This window comes from Entelurus aequoreus, linkage group LG05 (genome assembly GCF_033978785.1).
Source record: "Entelurus aequoreus isolate RoL-2023_Sb linkage group LG05, RoL_Eaeq_v1.1, whole genome shotgun sequence".
Lineage (NCBI taxonomy): Eukaryota > Metazoa > Chordata > Actinopteri > Syngnathiformes > Syngnathidae > Entelurus > Entelurus aequoreus.
The window spans coordinates 9315914-9331335 of NC_084735.1; the positions used below are offsets into that span (position 1 = coordinate 9315914).

At 38.6% G+C, this 15422-nt stretch overlaps 1 protein-coding gene across 16 annotated transcripts in view; it reads left to right on the top strand.

The window, feature by feature from the left end:
• The window catches only part of LOC133650133 (neurobeachin-like), a 164775-nt gene that overhangs the window by 1611 nt on the left and 147742 nt on the right, over window positions 1-15422 (top strand). For all 16 annotated transcript variants that reach the window (XM_062047011.1, XM_062047007.1, XM_062047019.1 and 13 more), the window contains exon 2: window positions 10750-10850. In XM_062047011.1, coding sequence (XP_061902995.1) covers window positions 10750-10850 — 101 coding nt within the window. The remainder of the gene's footprint in view (window positions 1-10749; window positions 10851-15422) is intronic.

Sequence of the window (15422 nt, forward strand, 5' to 3'; positions counted from 1 at the left end):
TTATTTATTTTTATTTTTACATACCTGGTCCTGTGGAGAAGAGGAGGTTTAGTTTTGTTCTTATTTATTACCTAGTTGTTTGTTTTTTTTACCTTTTTTTAATAAAAACTCATTTTTATGATCCCAGTCTGTGGAACGCTCTCCCTGACCCCCTGAGGGCACCACAGACTGTCGATGCTTTTAAAAAAGGCTTAAAAACCCTCCTTTTTAAAAAAAAAAAAGCCTTTTTTTTTTATATATGCATACTAGTTTTAGCTATTTGGCTGTTCTAGTTTTTATTTTTTTTTATTTTTACATAACTGGTCCTGTGGAGAAGAGGAGGTTTAGTTTTGTTCTTATTTATTACCTAGTTGTTGTTGTTTTTTTACCTTTTTTTTAATAAAAACTCATTTTTATGATCCCAGTCTGTGGAACGCTCTCCCTGACCCCCTAAGGGCACCACAGACTGTGGATGCTTTTAAAAAAGGCTTAAAAACCCTCCTTTTTAAAAAAAAGCTTTTTTTTTAAGATATATGCATACTAGTTTTAGCTATTTGGCTGTTGTAGTTTTATTTATTTTTTATTTTTACATAACTGGTCCTGTGGGGAAGAGGAGGTTTAGTTTTGTTCTTATTTATTACCTAGTTGTTGTTGTTTTTTTACCTTTTTTTTAATAAAAACTCATTTTTATGATCCCAGTCTGTGGAACGCTCTCCCTGACCCCCTGAGGGCACCACAGACTGTGGATGCTTTTAAAAAAGGCTTAAAAACCCTCCTTTTTAAAAAAAAAAAAAAAAAAAGCCTTTTTTTTTCATATATGCATACTAGTTTTAGCTATTTGGCTGTTCTAGTTTTTATTTATTTTTATTTTTACATAACTGGTCCTGTGGAGAAGAGGAGTTTTAGTTTTGTTCTTATTTATTACCTAGTTGTTGTTGGTTTTTTTTACCTTTTTTTAATAAAAACTCATTTTTATGATCCCAGTCTGTGGAACGCTCTACCTGACCCCCTGAGGGCACCACAGACTGTGGATGCTTTTAAAAAAAAGGCTTAAAAACCCTCCCTTTTAAAAAAAAAAAAGCCTTTTTTTTAGATATATGCATACTAGTTTTAGCTATTTGGCTGTTCTAGTTTTTATTTATTTTTATTTTTACATACCTGGTCCTGTGGAGAAGAGGAGGTTTAGTTTTGTTCTTATTTATTACCTAGTTGTTGTTGTTTTTTTTACCTTTTTTTAATAAAAACTCGTTTTTATGATCCCAGTCTGTGGAACGCTCTCCCTGACCACCTGAGGGCACCACAGACTGTGGATGCTTTTAAAAAAGGCTTAAAAACCCTCCTTTTTAAAAAAAAAAAAGCCTTTTTTTTTAGATATATGCATACTAGTTTTAGCTATTTGGCTGTTCTAGTTTTTATTTTTTTTTTATTTTTACATACCTGGTCCTGTGGAGAAGAGGAGGTTTAGTTTTGTTCTTATTTATTACTTAGTTGTTGTTGTTTTTTTTTTACCTTTTTTTAATAAAAACTCATTTTTATGATCCCAGTCTGTGGAACGCTCTACCTGACCCCCTGAGGGCACCACAGACTGTGGATGCTTTTAAAAAAGGCTTAAAAACCTTCCTTTTTAAAAAAGCCTTTTTTTAGATATATGCATACTAGTTTTAGCTATTTGGCTGTTCTAGTTTTTATTTATTTTTATTTTTACATAACTGGTCCTGTGGAGAAGAGGAGGTTTAGTTTTGTTCTTATTTATTACTTAGTTGTTGTTGTTGTTTTTTTACCTTTTTTTAATAAAAACTCATTTTTATGATCCCAGTCTGTGGAACGCTCTCCCTGACCACCTGAGGGCACCACAGACTGTGGATGCTTTTAAAAATAGGCTTAAAAACCCTCCTTTTTAAAAAATCCTTTTTTTTTTTAGATATATGCATACTAGTTTTAGCTATTTGGCTGTTCTAGTTTTTATTTTTTTTTAGTTTTACATAACTGGTCCTGTGGAGAAGAGGTTTGGTTTTGTTCTTATTTATTACCTAGTTGTTGTTTTTTTTTACCTTTTTTTAATAAAAACTCATTTTTATGATCCCAGTCTGTGGAACGCTCTACCTGACCACCTGAGGGCACCACAGACTGTGGATGCTTTTAAAAAAAGGCTTAAAAACCCTCCTTTTTAAAAAAGCCTTTTTTTAGATGTATGCATACTAGTTTTAGCTATTTGGCTGTTCTAGTTTTTATTTATTTTTATTTTTACATACCTGGTCCTGTGGAGAAGAGGAGGTTTAGTTTTGTTCTTATTTATTACCTAGTTGTTGTTGTTTTTTTACCTTTTTTTAATAAAAACTAATTTTTATGATCCCAGTCTGTGGAACGCTCTCCCTGACCACCTGAGGGCACCACAGACCGTGGATGCTTTTAAAAAAGGCTTAAAAACCCTCCTTTTAAAAAAAAAAGCCTTTTTTTTTAGATATATGCATACTAGTTTTAGTTATTTGGCTGTTCTAGTTTTTTATTTTTTTTATTTTTACATAACTGGTCCTGTGGAGAAGAGGAGGTTTAGTTTTGTTCTTATTTATTACCTAGTTGTTGTTGTTTTTTTTACCTTTTTTTAATAAAAACTAATTTTTATGATCCCAGTCTGTGGAACACTCTCCCTGACCACCTGAGGGCACCACAGACCGTGGATGCTTTTAAAAAAGGCTTAAAAACCCTCCTTTTTAAAAAAAAAGCCTTTTTTTTTAGATATATGCATACTAGTTTTAGTTATTTGGCTGTTCTAGTTTTTTATTTTTTTTATTTTTACATAACTGGTCCTGTGGAGAAGAGGAGGTTTAGTTTTGTTCTTATTTATTACCTAGTTGTTGTTGTTTTTTTTTACCTTTTTTTAATAAAAACTCATTTTTATGATCCCAGTCTGTGGAACGCTCTCCCTGACCCCCTGAGGGCACCACAGACTGTGGATGCTTTTAAAAAAGGCTTAAATACCCTCCTTTTTTAAAAAAAAAAGCCTTTTTTTAGATATATGCATACTAGTTTTAGCAATTTGGCTGTTCTAGTTTTTTTATTTTTTTATTTTTACATAACTGGTGCTGTGGAGAAGAGGAGGTTTAGTTTTGTTCTTATTTATTACCTAGTTGTTGTGGGTTTTTTTTTTACCTTTTTTTAATAAAAACTCATTTTTATGATCCCAGTCTGTGGAATGCTCTACCTGACCCCCTGAGGGCACCACAGATTGTGGATGCTTTAAAAAAAGGCTTAAAAACCCTCCTTTTTTAAAAAAGCCTTTTTTTTAGATGTATGCATACTAATTTTAGCTATTTGGCTGTTCTAGTTTTTATTTTTTTTTAGTTTTACATAACTGGTCCTGTGGAGAAGAGGAGGTTTAGTTTTGTTCTTATTTATTACCTAGTTGTTGTTTTTGGTTTTTTTTACCTTTTTTTAATAAAAACTCATTTTTATGATCCCAGTCTGTGGAACGCTCTCCCTGACCCCTGAGGGCACCACAGACTGTGGATGCTTTTAAAAAAGGCTTAAAAACCCTCCTTTTTTAAAAAAAAAAAAGCCTTTTTTTTTTAGATGTATGCATACTAGTTTTAGCTATTTGGCTGTTCTAGTTTTTATTTTTTTTTATTTTTACATAACTGGTCCTGTGGAGAAGAGGAGGTTTAGTTTTGTTCTTATTTATTACCTAGTTGTTGTTGGTTTTTTTTACCTTTTTTTAATAAAAACCCATTTTTATGATCCCAGTCTGTGGAACGCTCTCCCTGACCCCCTGAGGGCACCACAGACTGTGGATGCTTTTAAAAAAGGCGGCAGCTCCCGCCATCAGTGTGTGAATGTGTGTGTGAATGGGTGAATGTGGAAATAGTGTCAAAGCGCTTTGAGTACCTTGAAGGTAGAAAAGCGCTATACAAGTATAACCCATTTATCATTATTTATTATTTAAAAACCCTTCTTTAAAAAATAAAAAATAAATAGATATATGCATACTAGTTCTAGCTATTTGGCTGTTCTAGTTTTTTATTTTTTTTATTTTTACATAACTGGTCCTGTGGAGAAGAGGAGGCTTAGTTTTGTTCTTATTTATTACCTAGTTGTTGTTGGGGTTTTTTTTACCTTTTTTTTAATAAAAACTCATTTTTATGATCCCAGTCTGTGGAACGCTCTCCCTGACCCCCTGAGGGCACCACAGACTGTGGATGCTTTTAAAAAAGGCTTAAAAACCCTCCTTTTTAAAAAAAAAAAAGCCTTTTTTTTTTAGATGTATGCATACTAGTTTTAGCTATTTGGCGGTATAGCTCGGTTGGTAGAGCGGCCGTGCCAGTAACTTGAGGGTTGCAGGTTCGATCCCCGCTTCCGCCATCCTAGTCACTGCCGTTGTGTCCTTGGGCAAGACACTTTACCCACCTGCTCCCAGTGCCACCCACACTGGTTTGAATGTAACTTAGATATTGGGTTTCACTATGTAAAGCGCTTTGAGTCACTTGAGAAAAAGCGCTATATAAATATAATTCACTTCACTTCACTTAAAAACCCTCCTTTTTAAAAAAAAAAAGCCTTTTTTTTTTTTAGATGTATGCATACTAGTTTTAGCTATTTGGCTGTTCTATTTTTTTTTATTTTTTATTTTTACATACCTGGTCCTGTGGAGAAGAGGAGGTTTAGTTTTGTTCTTATTTATTACCTAGTTGTTGTTGGTTTTTTTTACCTTTTTTTAATAAAAACCCATTTTTATGATCCCAGTCTGTGGAACGCTCTCCCTGACCCCCTGAGGGCACCACAGACTGTGGATGCTTTTAAAAAAGGCGGCAGCTCCCGCCATCAGTGGGTGAATGTGTGTGTGAATGGGTGAATGTGGAAATACTGTCAAAGCGCTTTGAGTACCTTGAAGGTAGAAAAGCGCTATACAAGTATAACCCATTTATCATTTATTTATTTAAAAACCCTTCTTTAAAAAATAAAAAATAAATAGATATATGCATACTAGTTCTAGCTATTTGGCTGTTCTAGTTTTTTATTTTTTTTATTTTTACATAACTGGTCCTGTGGAGAAGAGGAGGCTTAGTTTTGTTCTTATTTATTACCTAGTTGTTGTTGGGGTTTTTTTTTACCTTTTTTTTAATAAAAACTCATTTTTATGATCCCAGTCTGTGGAACGCTCTACCTGACCCCCTGAGGGCACCACAGATTGTGGATGCTTTTAAAAAAGGCTTAAAAACCCTTCTTTAAAAAATAAATAAAAAATAGATATATGCATACTAGTTCTAGCTATTTGGCTGTTATAGTTTTAATTTTTTAAAATTTTTTATTATCTTTTTATTTTATTTTATTTTTTAATACTCTGTAACACTTTGAGGTTGTTTACTCAATGTAAAGTGCTTTTTAGAAAAACAAAATCTATTATTATTATTATTATTATTACATTAAAAAACAAATATGTTGTCAGGTTCAAACACTGATGACGTCTATTAAACAAGACAAGAAGCAAAGAATCAAACAGAGACAGAAATCAATTTGGCTCAATTTGAGGAGAAACGTCTGGTCTGTACTCTTGCACAGTTTCCAGCACGCTCTGACGAAAAAAAGGTTCACGTCTCCTCTTTTATTTGGATATTCCCTGTTTACACGACAACAGCTGTTTCTAAACGAATGTGGGGGCTATGTAAACAGCCATTGTTTTCGGTCACATTAACACAAAAGAAAACGTTGCCTCGGGCTTGGGCTGGTCCTGGATCGAGCTTGGGCTCGTCTTGGATCACAATAGATAAGCCCCCTCCCCGTCTTCTCCCATCGCACACAATGGAATTTTCCAAGCCTTTGACTTGGTGCAACAAAGACAGCCTCTAGTCCGTTCATTGGGAACTCAGGGAAGGTTTTTTTATCATTTACATACAATTTTTCTGACATGTGTGGTGCAGTGTTCCAAATAACAAGCACCGTAAATTCAGGACTATAAGCTGCGGGGTTTTTTCTCCGCTAATTGCCATATTGTTTGGTGTTCCAAGACTTTTTGTTAAACCCAAACAGAGGAGTGAAAAGGTGTGGCATTGTTTGTGCTATGGCGCCATCTGAAAATGTACTTCCCGTTTTGCCATGAACGGACGGTAAGACCGTCCATAACGTTTCTGCCAAGTAGATTTTACAATATAACTAAAACAATTCTTTACTTACTAAGCCGTCCCATGTCTGTCGGAGTGTTTTCACGCAATTTCGCACGTGTTACCGTAATTAAATCGAGCTAGCGTCGTTGGCATTAGCTAACATGCTAACATTTTTCCCCGAGTGCCTGTGTCAGCGTTATTAACTTATGACGACATTGTTTTTGTATTGTTTAAATTGGCCGAAACGTCACAGTTTTTAGGTTTAAACAAACACAATTGGTTGAAAAGATAGCATGGAACTTTAGCATGCTAACGTTAGCACGATGACATAAAACTTAGCACTATTGTAAGATGGAGCCAAGTAATAAAACACATTTTTTAGGTGTGGAAATTCAAAATGATCTAGAAAGCTAGCATAAAATGTGCCAGTGCTGTTAGCAATAGCTCGTATGCTAACATGTTTACAAGTGTCCGTGTTAGTATTATTAACTTACAACAGCATTCTTTTTGTGTCGTTTCAGTTTCACAAATTCCTCAGTAAATACACCAAAACGTCACCGTGGAGTTATCGAGTCCGTTTAGCTGATTGGAGAGCTAGCTTGCGCAGTTAGTGGGTCCATGACCATGACTTCTGTTTTGTCGGATCAGCCGTTTTACTGCCGTGTTACAGGCATCGTTTGGAAACAATTCTGGTATGTAAATAAACATTTACGAAATATTTCTGCGTAAATAACTCTGTAAACGTCTCTTCGTGGGAGGGTGTGGGGGGTTCTCCTGACGCCGATAGGTCGTCTGGAGCCCGGTATGAAGATTAGATAATCAGCCCCAGCTGGGCAATCTACTCACCTGTCAACTGGGCTTCGAAGCCGGGCCCATACACACTCCATTCCCGCAGGAGGCGCGCCGACCACGCCCCCCTCCACAAACTCATTTCACAACGTATATATCTGCGACTTATATATGGAAAAAAAATAATAATAATTTAGTGGGTGTGGCTTACACACCGGTATGCTCTATAGCAGGGGTCACCAACCTTTTTGAAACCAAGAGCTACTTCTTGGGTAGTGATTAATGCGAAGGGCTACCAGTTTGATACACACTTCAATAAATTGCCAGAAATAGCCAATTTGCTCAATTTACCTTTAACTTTATGTTATTATTAATAATTAATGATACTTACACTTAATTGAACGGTTTAAAAGAGGAGAAAACACGAAAAAAATGACAATTAAATTTTGAAACAGAGTTTATCTTCAATTTCGACTCTTTAAAATTCAAAATTCAACCGAAAAAAAAGAAGAGAAAAACTAGCTAATTCGAATCTTTTTGAAAAAATTTAAAAAAGAATTTATGGAACATCATTAGTAATTTTTCCTGATTAAGATTAATTTTAGAATTTGGATGACATGTTTTAAATAGGTTAAAATCCAATCTGAACTTTGTTAGAATATATAACAAATGGGACCAAGCTATATTTCTAACAAAGACAAATCATTATTTCTTCTAGATTTTCCAGAACAAAAATTTTAAAAGAAATTCAAAAGACTTTGAAATGAGATTTAAATTTGATTCTACAGATTTTCTAGATTTGCCAGAATATTTGTTTTGCATTTTTTGAAGAAATATTTCACAAATATTCTTCGTCGAAAAAACAGAAGCTAAAATGAAGAATTAAATTAAAATTAGGGTAAAAGGTATATGTGTTTAAAAAATCCTAAAATCATTTTTAAGGTTGTATTTTTTTGTCTAAAATTGTCTTTCTGAAAGTTATAAGAAGCAAAGTAAAAAAAATAATGAATTTATTTAAACAAGTGAAGACCAAGTCTTTCAAATATTTTCTTGGATTTTCCAATTCTATTTGAGTTTTGTCTCTCTTAGATTTAAAAATGTCGGGCAAAGTGAGACCAGCTTGCTAGTAAATAAATAAAATGTTAAAAATAGAGGCAGCTCACTGGTAAGTGCTGCTATTTGAGCTATTTTTAGAACAGGCCAGCGGGCTACTCATCTGGTCCTTACGGGCTACCGCGTTGGTGACCCCTGCTCTATAGTCTGCAAAATACAATAATCTAATTGAATATACAGTGTATAATAAATAAATAGAACTAAATAAAGTATTGCATAACTACTCAGATAAAAAGTAAAGTGGGAATGACTTCAATAAGATTATTATATATGTGGTAAAACTGAAGGTCCTCGGACAAGCTGTTCCAGGGCCCATTACCTTAAAAACATTTATAAACCATAAGAAAAATACTAAAATTGATCCTGAAACACACGGGGTGCCAATGCAGAGATTTTAAAACTGGTGTAATGTGTGCCCGCCTCCTGGTCTTCGTCAGGTCGCTGAATTTTGGAGTCGTTGTTAAGGTGCAATAACCTTTTTTTCGGAATATCAGAAAGCAGGGCGTTACAATAATATGTAGGACTTGTAATAAAACATTAGTGTTTTTGTGTTGCTCTAATAGATAATTAGGCGAATCTGGCTTTAAAGATGATTAAAAAATATATATAATTATTTTTTTATTTTTATGCATGTGGTATAAAACTAACCTCAGAGTGGAAAACGACCTGTAGTTAAAGACAATGCTCGTAGTTTTCATGTGTTTCTCTCTCAGGGCCAATGACTAAAACTGCAGTCTTGTCCTGGTTTGGATGTAAACAATAGCTGCCGTCCAGGACTTGATATCTGAAATGCAATTAAAAAGAGTCTCACATGCTTGTAACAACACTCCTACGTCAGTCGTGGCGACACAATATTGTTGTGCTACAAACTTTTTATGTGGAGTTGCTGCCTTATTTGTCATTATTCAAAGCTGACGTGAATGAGACAGGTCTGCATCCCTAGTGATGACGACTTCCTGTCACCTTCTCGTGGAAAGTCTTTGGATGAAGTTGACTGATGATGCAACAGCAACACACGCACACACGCACACACACACACACGCGCGCGCACACACTCATGTATTTCTTACCTTTTTGAGACCTGAGAAAAATGCCTCCCTCTTTAGGACCAGCCTTTCTAGTGTATTTACAACATTAATAATATATACATACTATGCAAATATAAAAAAGCTTGTTGTGAAAACATTTGGAATTTCGCAAGAAAAAGGTCACAATTTCACAAGAAAAAGTTAGAATTTGGCAGTATTTTTTTTTTTTTTTTTTAATTAAAAAAATGAAAAATAAAAAATAAAATAATTTTGGCAGTATTATAATAAAAGTCGTAATTTTTCTCGACGCAAGTCAACATTTGACAAGAGAAACTGAACATTTGTGCAATATTACGATAAAAGTTGCAATTTTACTCAATAACTGTCGCCGTTTTACAAGAAAAGCTTAAAATGCTGGCAAATTTTAGGAAAAGAGTCGTAGTTTTACTCGACAAAAGTCACAATTTTAGGAGAAAATTTTACAATTTTGGCAATATTGTAATAATAATCGGAATTTCACTTGGCAAAATGATGACGTTTGTCATAATTTTACTCCAAAAATGTCACTATTATCCAAGAACACCAAAAAATGTGGCAATATTGTGATAAAAGTCAGCATTTTATATGACAAATGTCGCCATTTTGCATTAAAAAGTTGTAATTTTCCGAGAAAATATTGCAATATTACAGAAACAGAAAGAATATGAGAAATTGTTCGCAATTTTATACGAAAAAAAATCGACACATTGTGAGAAAAAGACTATTTTTAGTTCATTTATTTTTTTGAATTTTGTGTTTGTAATTGTTTTTAATCTTCATTATTTACTTCAAGTTATTACAGTATGTCTCTATATACATATTTATTATTATTTTATTACTTTTGGCCAAAGAGGGCGCATCTCAATTACTTACACACACTTGTTATTTCATATGTTGACCAGAGGGGGAGGACTCCTGTCTAATAGAGGATCTCTGACCGGATTCCTCAAAGCACTCTTATCTAATAGAGGATCTTTGACCGGATTCCTCAAAGCACTCCTGTCTAATAGAGGATCTTTGACCGAATTCCTCAAATCACTCCTGTCTAATAGAGGATCTTTGACCGGATTCCTCAAAGCACTCTTGTCTAATAGAGGATCTTTGACCGGATTCCTCAAAGCACTCTTGTCTAATAGAGGATCTTTGACTGGATTCCTCAAAGCACTCCTGTCTAATAGAGGATCTTTGACCGGATTCCTCAAAGCACTCTTGTCTAATAGAGGATCTTTGACCGGATTCCTCAAAGCACTCTTGTCTAATAGAGGATCTTTGATCGGATTCCTCAAAGCACTCCTGTCTAATAGAGGATCTTTGACCGGATTCCTCAAAGCACTCTTGTCTAATAGAGGATCTTTGACTGGATTCCTCAAAGCACTCTTGTCTAATAGAGGATCTTTGACCGGATTCCTCAAAGCACTCTTGTCTAATAGAGGATCTTTGACCGGATTCCTCAAAGCACTCTTGTCTAATAGAGGATCTTTGACTGGATTCCTCAAAGCACTCTTGTCTAATAGAGGATCTTTGACTGGATTCCTCAAAGCACTCTTGTCTAATAGAGGTGTGTGTGTGTGTGTGTGTGTGTGTGTGTGTGTGTGTGTGTGTGTGTGTGTGTGTGTGTGTGTGTGTGTGTGTGTGTGTGTGTGTGTGTGTGTGTGTGTGTGTGTGTGTGTGTGTGTGTGTGTGTGTGTGTGTGTGTGTGTCTGCAGACCTGCTGGTGGACATGTTGGGAGTGATGGCCAGTTACAGCATCACAGTCAAAGAACTGAAGCTGCTCTTCAGCATGCTGAGGGGCGACAATGGCATCTGGGTGAGCACACACACACTCACACACACACACTCTCTCACACACACACACACACACACACACTTACACACACAGGTGAACAATGTCCAGGGTTGAAGGTAAGAGTGTTTTAGCAAGGTTCAGCTGGATGTAGCCCCTCCCCCTCCCCCTCCTCCTCCCAGCAGACAGATGGTTGCCATGGTAATGATTAGCTGCAGCTGATTGGAGGGTTATTTATCATCCTCATCATCGTCCTCTTTCACCTCATTCTCATCCTTCTCATTTTCCTATCAGTTTTATTGACACCCTCCTCATTATTTATTTTTTTATCATTATAATCATCATCCTCTCCCTCCTCATCCTCTTTCACCTCATTCTCATCCTTCTCATCTTCCTATCAAATATTCTTGACACTCTCCTCATGATTCTCTTAATTTATGGTCATCATCATCTTCATCATCTCCCTACTCATCCTCTTTCACCTCATTCTCATCTTTCTCCTGCTCCTCATCATCCTCAACTTGTATTTACCTCATCCTCCTTTTCATAATGTTTTTGGTCATATACTTCCTCATTCTACTCATCATCATCATCTCCCTTCACATAGTCTTATCCTTCTTATCATCTTCATCATCCTTCACCTCATTATCATCCACATCATCATTCTCATCCTTCTCATCTTCTTATCAGCCTTGTTCTTCACACTCTCCTAATTACTCTCTTAATGTATCATCATCATCCTCTTTCACATCATTCTCATCCTTCTCATCTTCCTATCAGCCTTATTCTTGACACTCTCCTCATTATTATTTGAATGTATAATCCTCATTATTATCATCATCATCATCTTTCTACTCATCCTCTTTCTCCTCGTTCTCATCCTTCTCATCTTCCTATCACTTTTATTCTTGACACTCTCCTCATATTCTCATTTCCTCCCAACTTGTTCTCATCCTCACCATCTTCACTTACGTCTGTCATCCTCATGATCCTCATGTTCATTGTCTTCATCCTTCTTCTGTACCTGCCCCCAGCCCCACCTCTCTCATGTCTCTGTGTCCAAGTTGTCATCTCCAACTATGTCCTCCTCTCTCATGTCAGTGTCCTGGTTCTCATGTCCAACTATGTCCTCCTCTCTCATGTCAGTGTCCTGGTTCTCATGTCCAACTATGTCCTCCTCTCTCATGCCATTGTGTCCAAGTTCTCATGTCCAACTATGTCCTCCTCTCTCATGTCAGTGTCCTGGTTCTCATGTCCAACTATGTCCTGCTCTCTCATGTCCGTGTCCTGGTTCTCATGTCCAACTATGTCCTCCTCTCTCATGTCAGTGTCCTGGTTCTCATGTCCAACTATGTCCTCCTCTCTCATGTCAGTGTGTCCTGGTTCTCATGTCCAACTATGTCCTCCTCTCTCATGTCCGTGTCCTGGTTCTCATGTCCAACTATGTCCTCCTCTCTCATGTCAGTGTCCTGGTTCTCATGTCCAACTATGTCCTGCTCTCTCATGTCAGTGTCCTGGTTCTCATGTCCAACTATGTCCTGCTCTCTCATGTCAGTGTCCTGGTTCTCATGTCCAACTATGTCCTGCTCTCTCATGTCAGTGTCCTGGTTCTCATGTCCAACTATGTCCTCCTCTCTCATGTCCGTGTCCTGGTTCTCATGTCCAACTATGTCCTCCTCTCTCATGTCAGTGTCCTGGTTCTCATGTCCAACTATGTCCTCCTCTCTCATGTCAGTGTCCTGGTTCTCATGTCCAACTATGTCCTCCTCTCTCATGTCAGTGTCCTGGTTCTCATGTCCAACTATGTCCTCCTCTCTCATGTCAGTGTCCTGGTTCTCATGTCCAACTATGTCCTCCTCTCTCATGTCAGTGTCCTGGTTCTCATGTCCAACTATGTCCTCCTCTCTCATGTCAGTGTCCTGGTTCTCATGTCCAACTATGTCCTCCTCTCTCATGTCAGTGTCCTGGTTCTCATGTCCAACTATGTCCTCCTCTCTCATGTCAGTGTCCTGGTTCTCATGTCCAACTATGTCCTCCTCTCTCATGCCATTGTGTCCAAGTTCTCATGTCCAACTATGTCCTCCTCTCTCATGTCAGTGTCCTGGTTCTCATGTCCAACTATGTCCTGCTCTCTCATGTCCGTGTCCTGGTTCTCATGTCCAACTATGTCCTCCTCTCTCATGTCAGTGTCCTGGTTCTCATGTCCAACTATGTCCTCCTCTCTCATGTCAGTGTGTCCTGGTTCTCATGTCCAACTATGTCCTCCTCTCTCATGTCCGTGTCCTGGTTCTCATGTCCAACTATGTCCTCCTCTCTCATGTCAGTGTCCTGGTTCTCATGTCCAACTATGTCCTGCTCTCTCATGTCAGTGTCCTGGTTCTCATGTCCAACTATGTCCTGCTCTCTCATGTCAGTGTCCTGGTTCTCATGTCCAACTATGTCCTCCTCTCTCATGTCCGTGTCCTGGTTCTCATGTCCAACTATGTCCTCCTCTCTCATGTCAGTGTCCTGGTTCTCATGTCCAACTATGTCCTCCTCTCTCATGTCAGTGTCCTGGTTCTCATGTCCAACTATGTCCTGCTCTCTCATGTCAGTGTCCTGGTTCTCATGTCCAACTATGTCCTGCTCTCTCATGTCAGTGTCCTGGTTCTCATGTCCAACTATGTCCTCCTCTCTCATGTCCGTGTCCTGGTTCTCATGTCCAACTATGTCCTCCTCTCTCATGTCAGTGTCCTGGTTCTCATGTCCAACTATGTCCTCCTCTCTCATGTCAGTGTCCTGGTTCTCATGTCCAACTATGTCCTCCTCTCTCATGTCAGTGTGTCCTGGTTCTCATGTCCAACTATGTCCTCCTCTCTCATGTCCGTGTCCTGGTTCTCATGTCCAACTATGTCCTCCTCTCTCATGTCCGTGTCCTGGTTCTCATGTCCAACTATGTCCTCCTCTCTCATGTCAGTGTCCTGGTTCTCATGTCCAACTATGTCCTGCTCTCTCATGTCAGTGTCCTGGTTCTCATGTCCAACTATGTCCTGCTCGCTCATGTCAGTGTCCTGGTTCTCATGTCCAACTATGTCCTCCTCTCTCATGTCAGTGTCCAAGTTCTCATGTCCAACTATGTCCTCCTCTCTCATGTCAGTGTCCTGGTTCTCATGTCCTACTATGTCCTCCTCTCTCATGTCACTGTGTCCAAGTTCTCATGTCCAACTATGTCCTGCTCTCTCATGTCAGTGTCCTGGTTCTCATGTCCAACTATGTCCTCCTCTCTCATGTCAGTGTGTCCTGGTTCTCATGTCCAACTATGTCCTCCTCTCTCATGTCCGTGTCCTGGTTCTCATGTCCAACTATGTCCTCCTCTCTCATGTCAGTGTCCTGGTTCTCATGTCCAACTATGTCCTGCTCTCTCATGTCAGTGTCCTGGTTCTCATGTCCAACTATGTCCTCCTCTCTCATGTCCGTGTCCTGGTTCTCATGTCCAACTATGTCCTCCTCTCTCATGTCAGTGTCCTGGTTCTCATGTCCAACTATGTCCTCCTCTCTCATGTCAGTGTCCTGGTTCTCATGTCCAACTATGTCCTCCTCTCTCATGTCAGTGTCCTGGTTCTCATGTCCAACTATGTCCTGCTCTCTCATGTCAGTGTCCTGGTTCTCATGTCCAACTATGTCCTCCTCTCTCATGTCAGTGTCCTGGTTCTCATGTCCAACTATGTCCTCCTCTCTCATGTCCGTGTCCTGGTTCTCATGTCCAACTATGTCCTCCTCTCTCATGTCCGTGTCCTGGTTCTCATGTCCAACTATGTCCTCCTCTCTCATGTCAGTGTCCTGGTTCTCATGTCCAACTATGTCCTCCTCTCTCATGTCAGTGTCCTGGTTCTCATGTCCAACTATGTCCTCCTCTCTCATGTCAGTGTGTCCTGGTTCTCATGTCCAACTATGTCCTCCTCTCTCATGTCCGTGTCCTGGTTCTCATGTCCAACTATGTCCTCCTCTCTCATGTCCGTGTCCTGGTTCTCATGTCCAACTATGTCCTCCTCTCTCATGTCAGTGTCCTGGTTCTCATGTCCAACTATGTCCTGCTCTCTCATGTCAGTGTCCTGGTTCTCATGTCCAACTATGTCCTGCTCGCTCATGTCAGTGTCCTGGTTCTCATGTCCAACTATGTCCTCCTCTCTCATGTCAGTGTCCAAGTTCTCATGTCCAACTATGTCCTCCTCTCTCATGTCAGTGTCCTGGTTCTCATGTCCTACTATGTCCTCCTCTCTCATGTCACTGTGTCCAAGTTCTCATGTCCAACTATGTCCTGCTCTCTCATGTCAGTGTCCTGGTTCTCATGTCCAACTATGTCCTCCTCTCTCATGTCAGTGTCCTGGTTCTCATGTCCAACCATGTCCTGCTCTCTCATGTCAGTGTCCTGGTTCTCATGTCCAACTATGTCCTCCTCTCTCATGTCCGTGTCCTGGTTCTCATGTCCAACTATGTCCTCCTCTCTCATGTCAGTGTCCTGGTTCTCATGTCCAACTATGTCCTCCTCTCTCATGTCAGTGTCCTGGTTCTCATGTCCAACTATGTCCTCCTCTCTCATGTCAGTGTCCTGGTTCT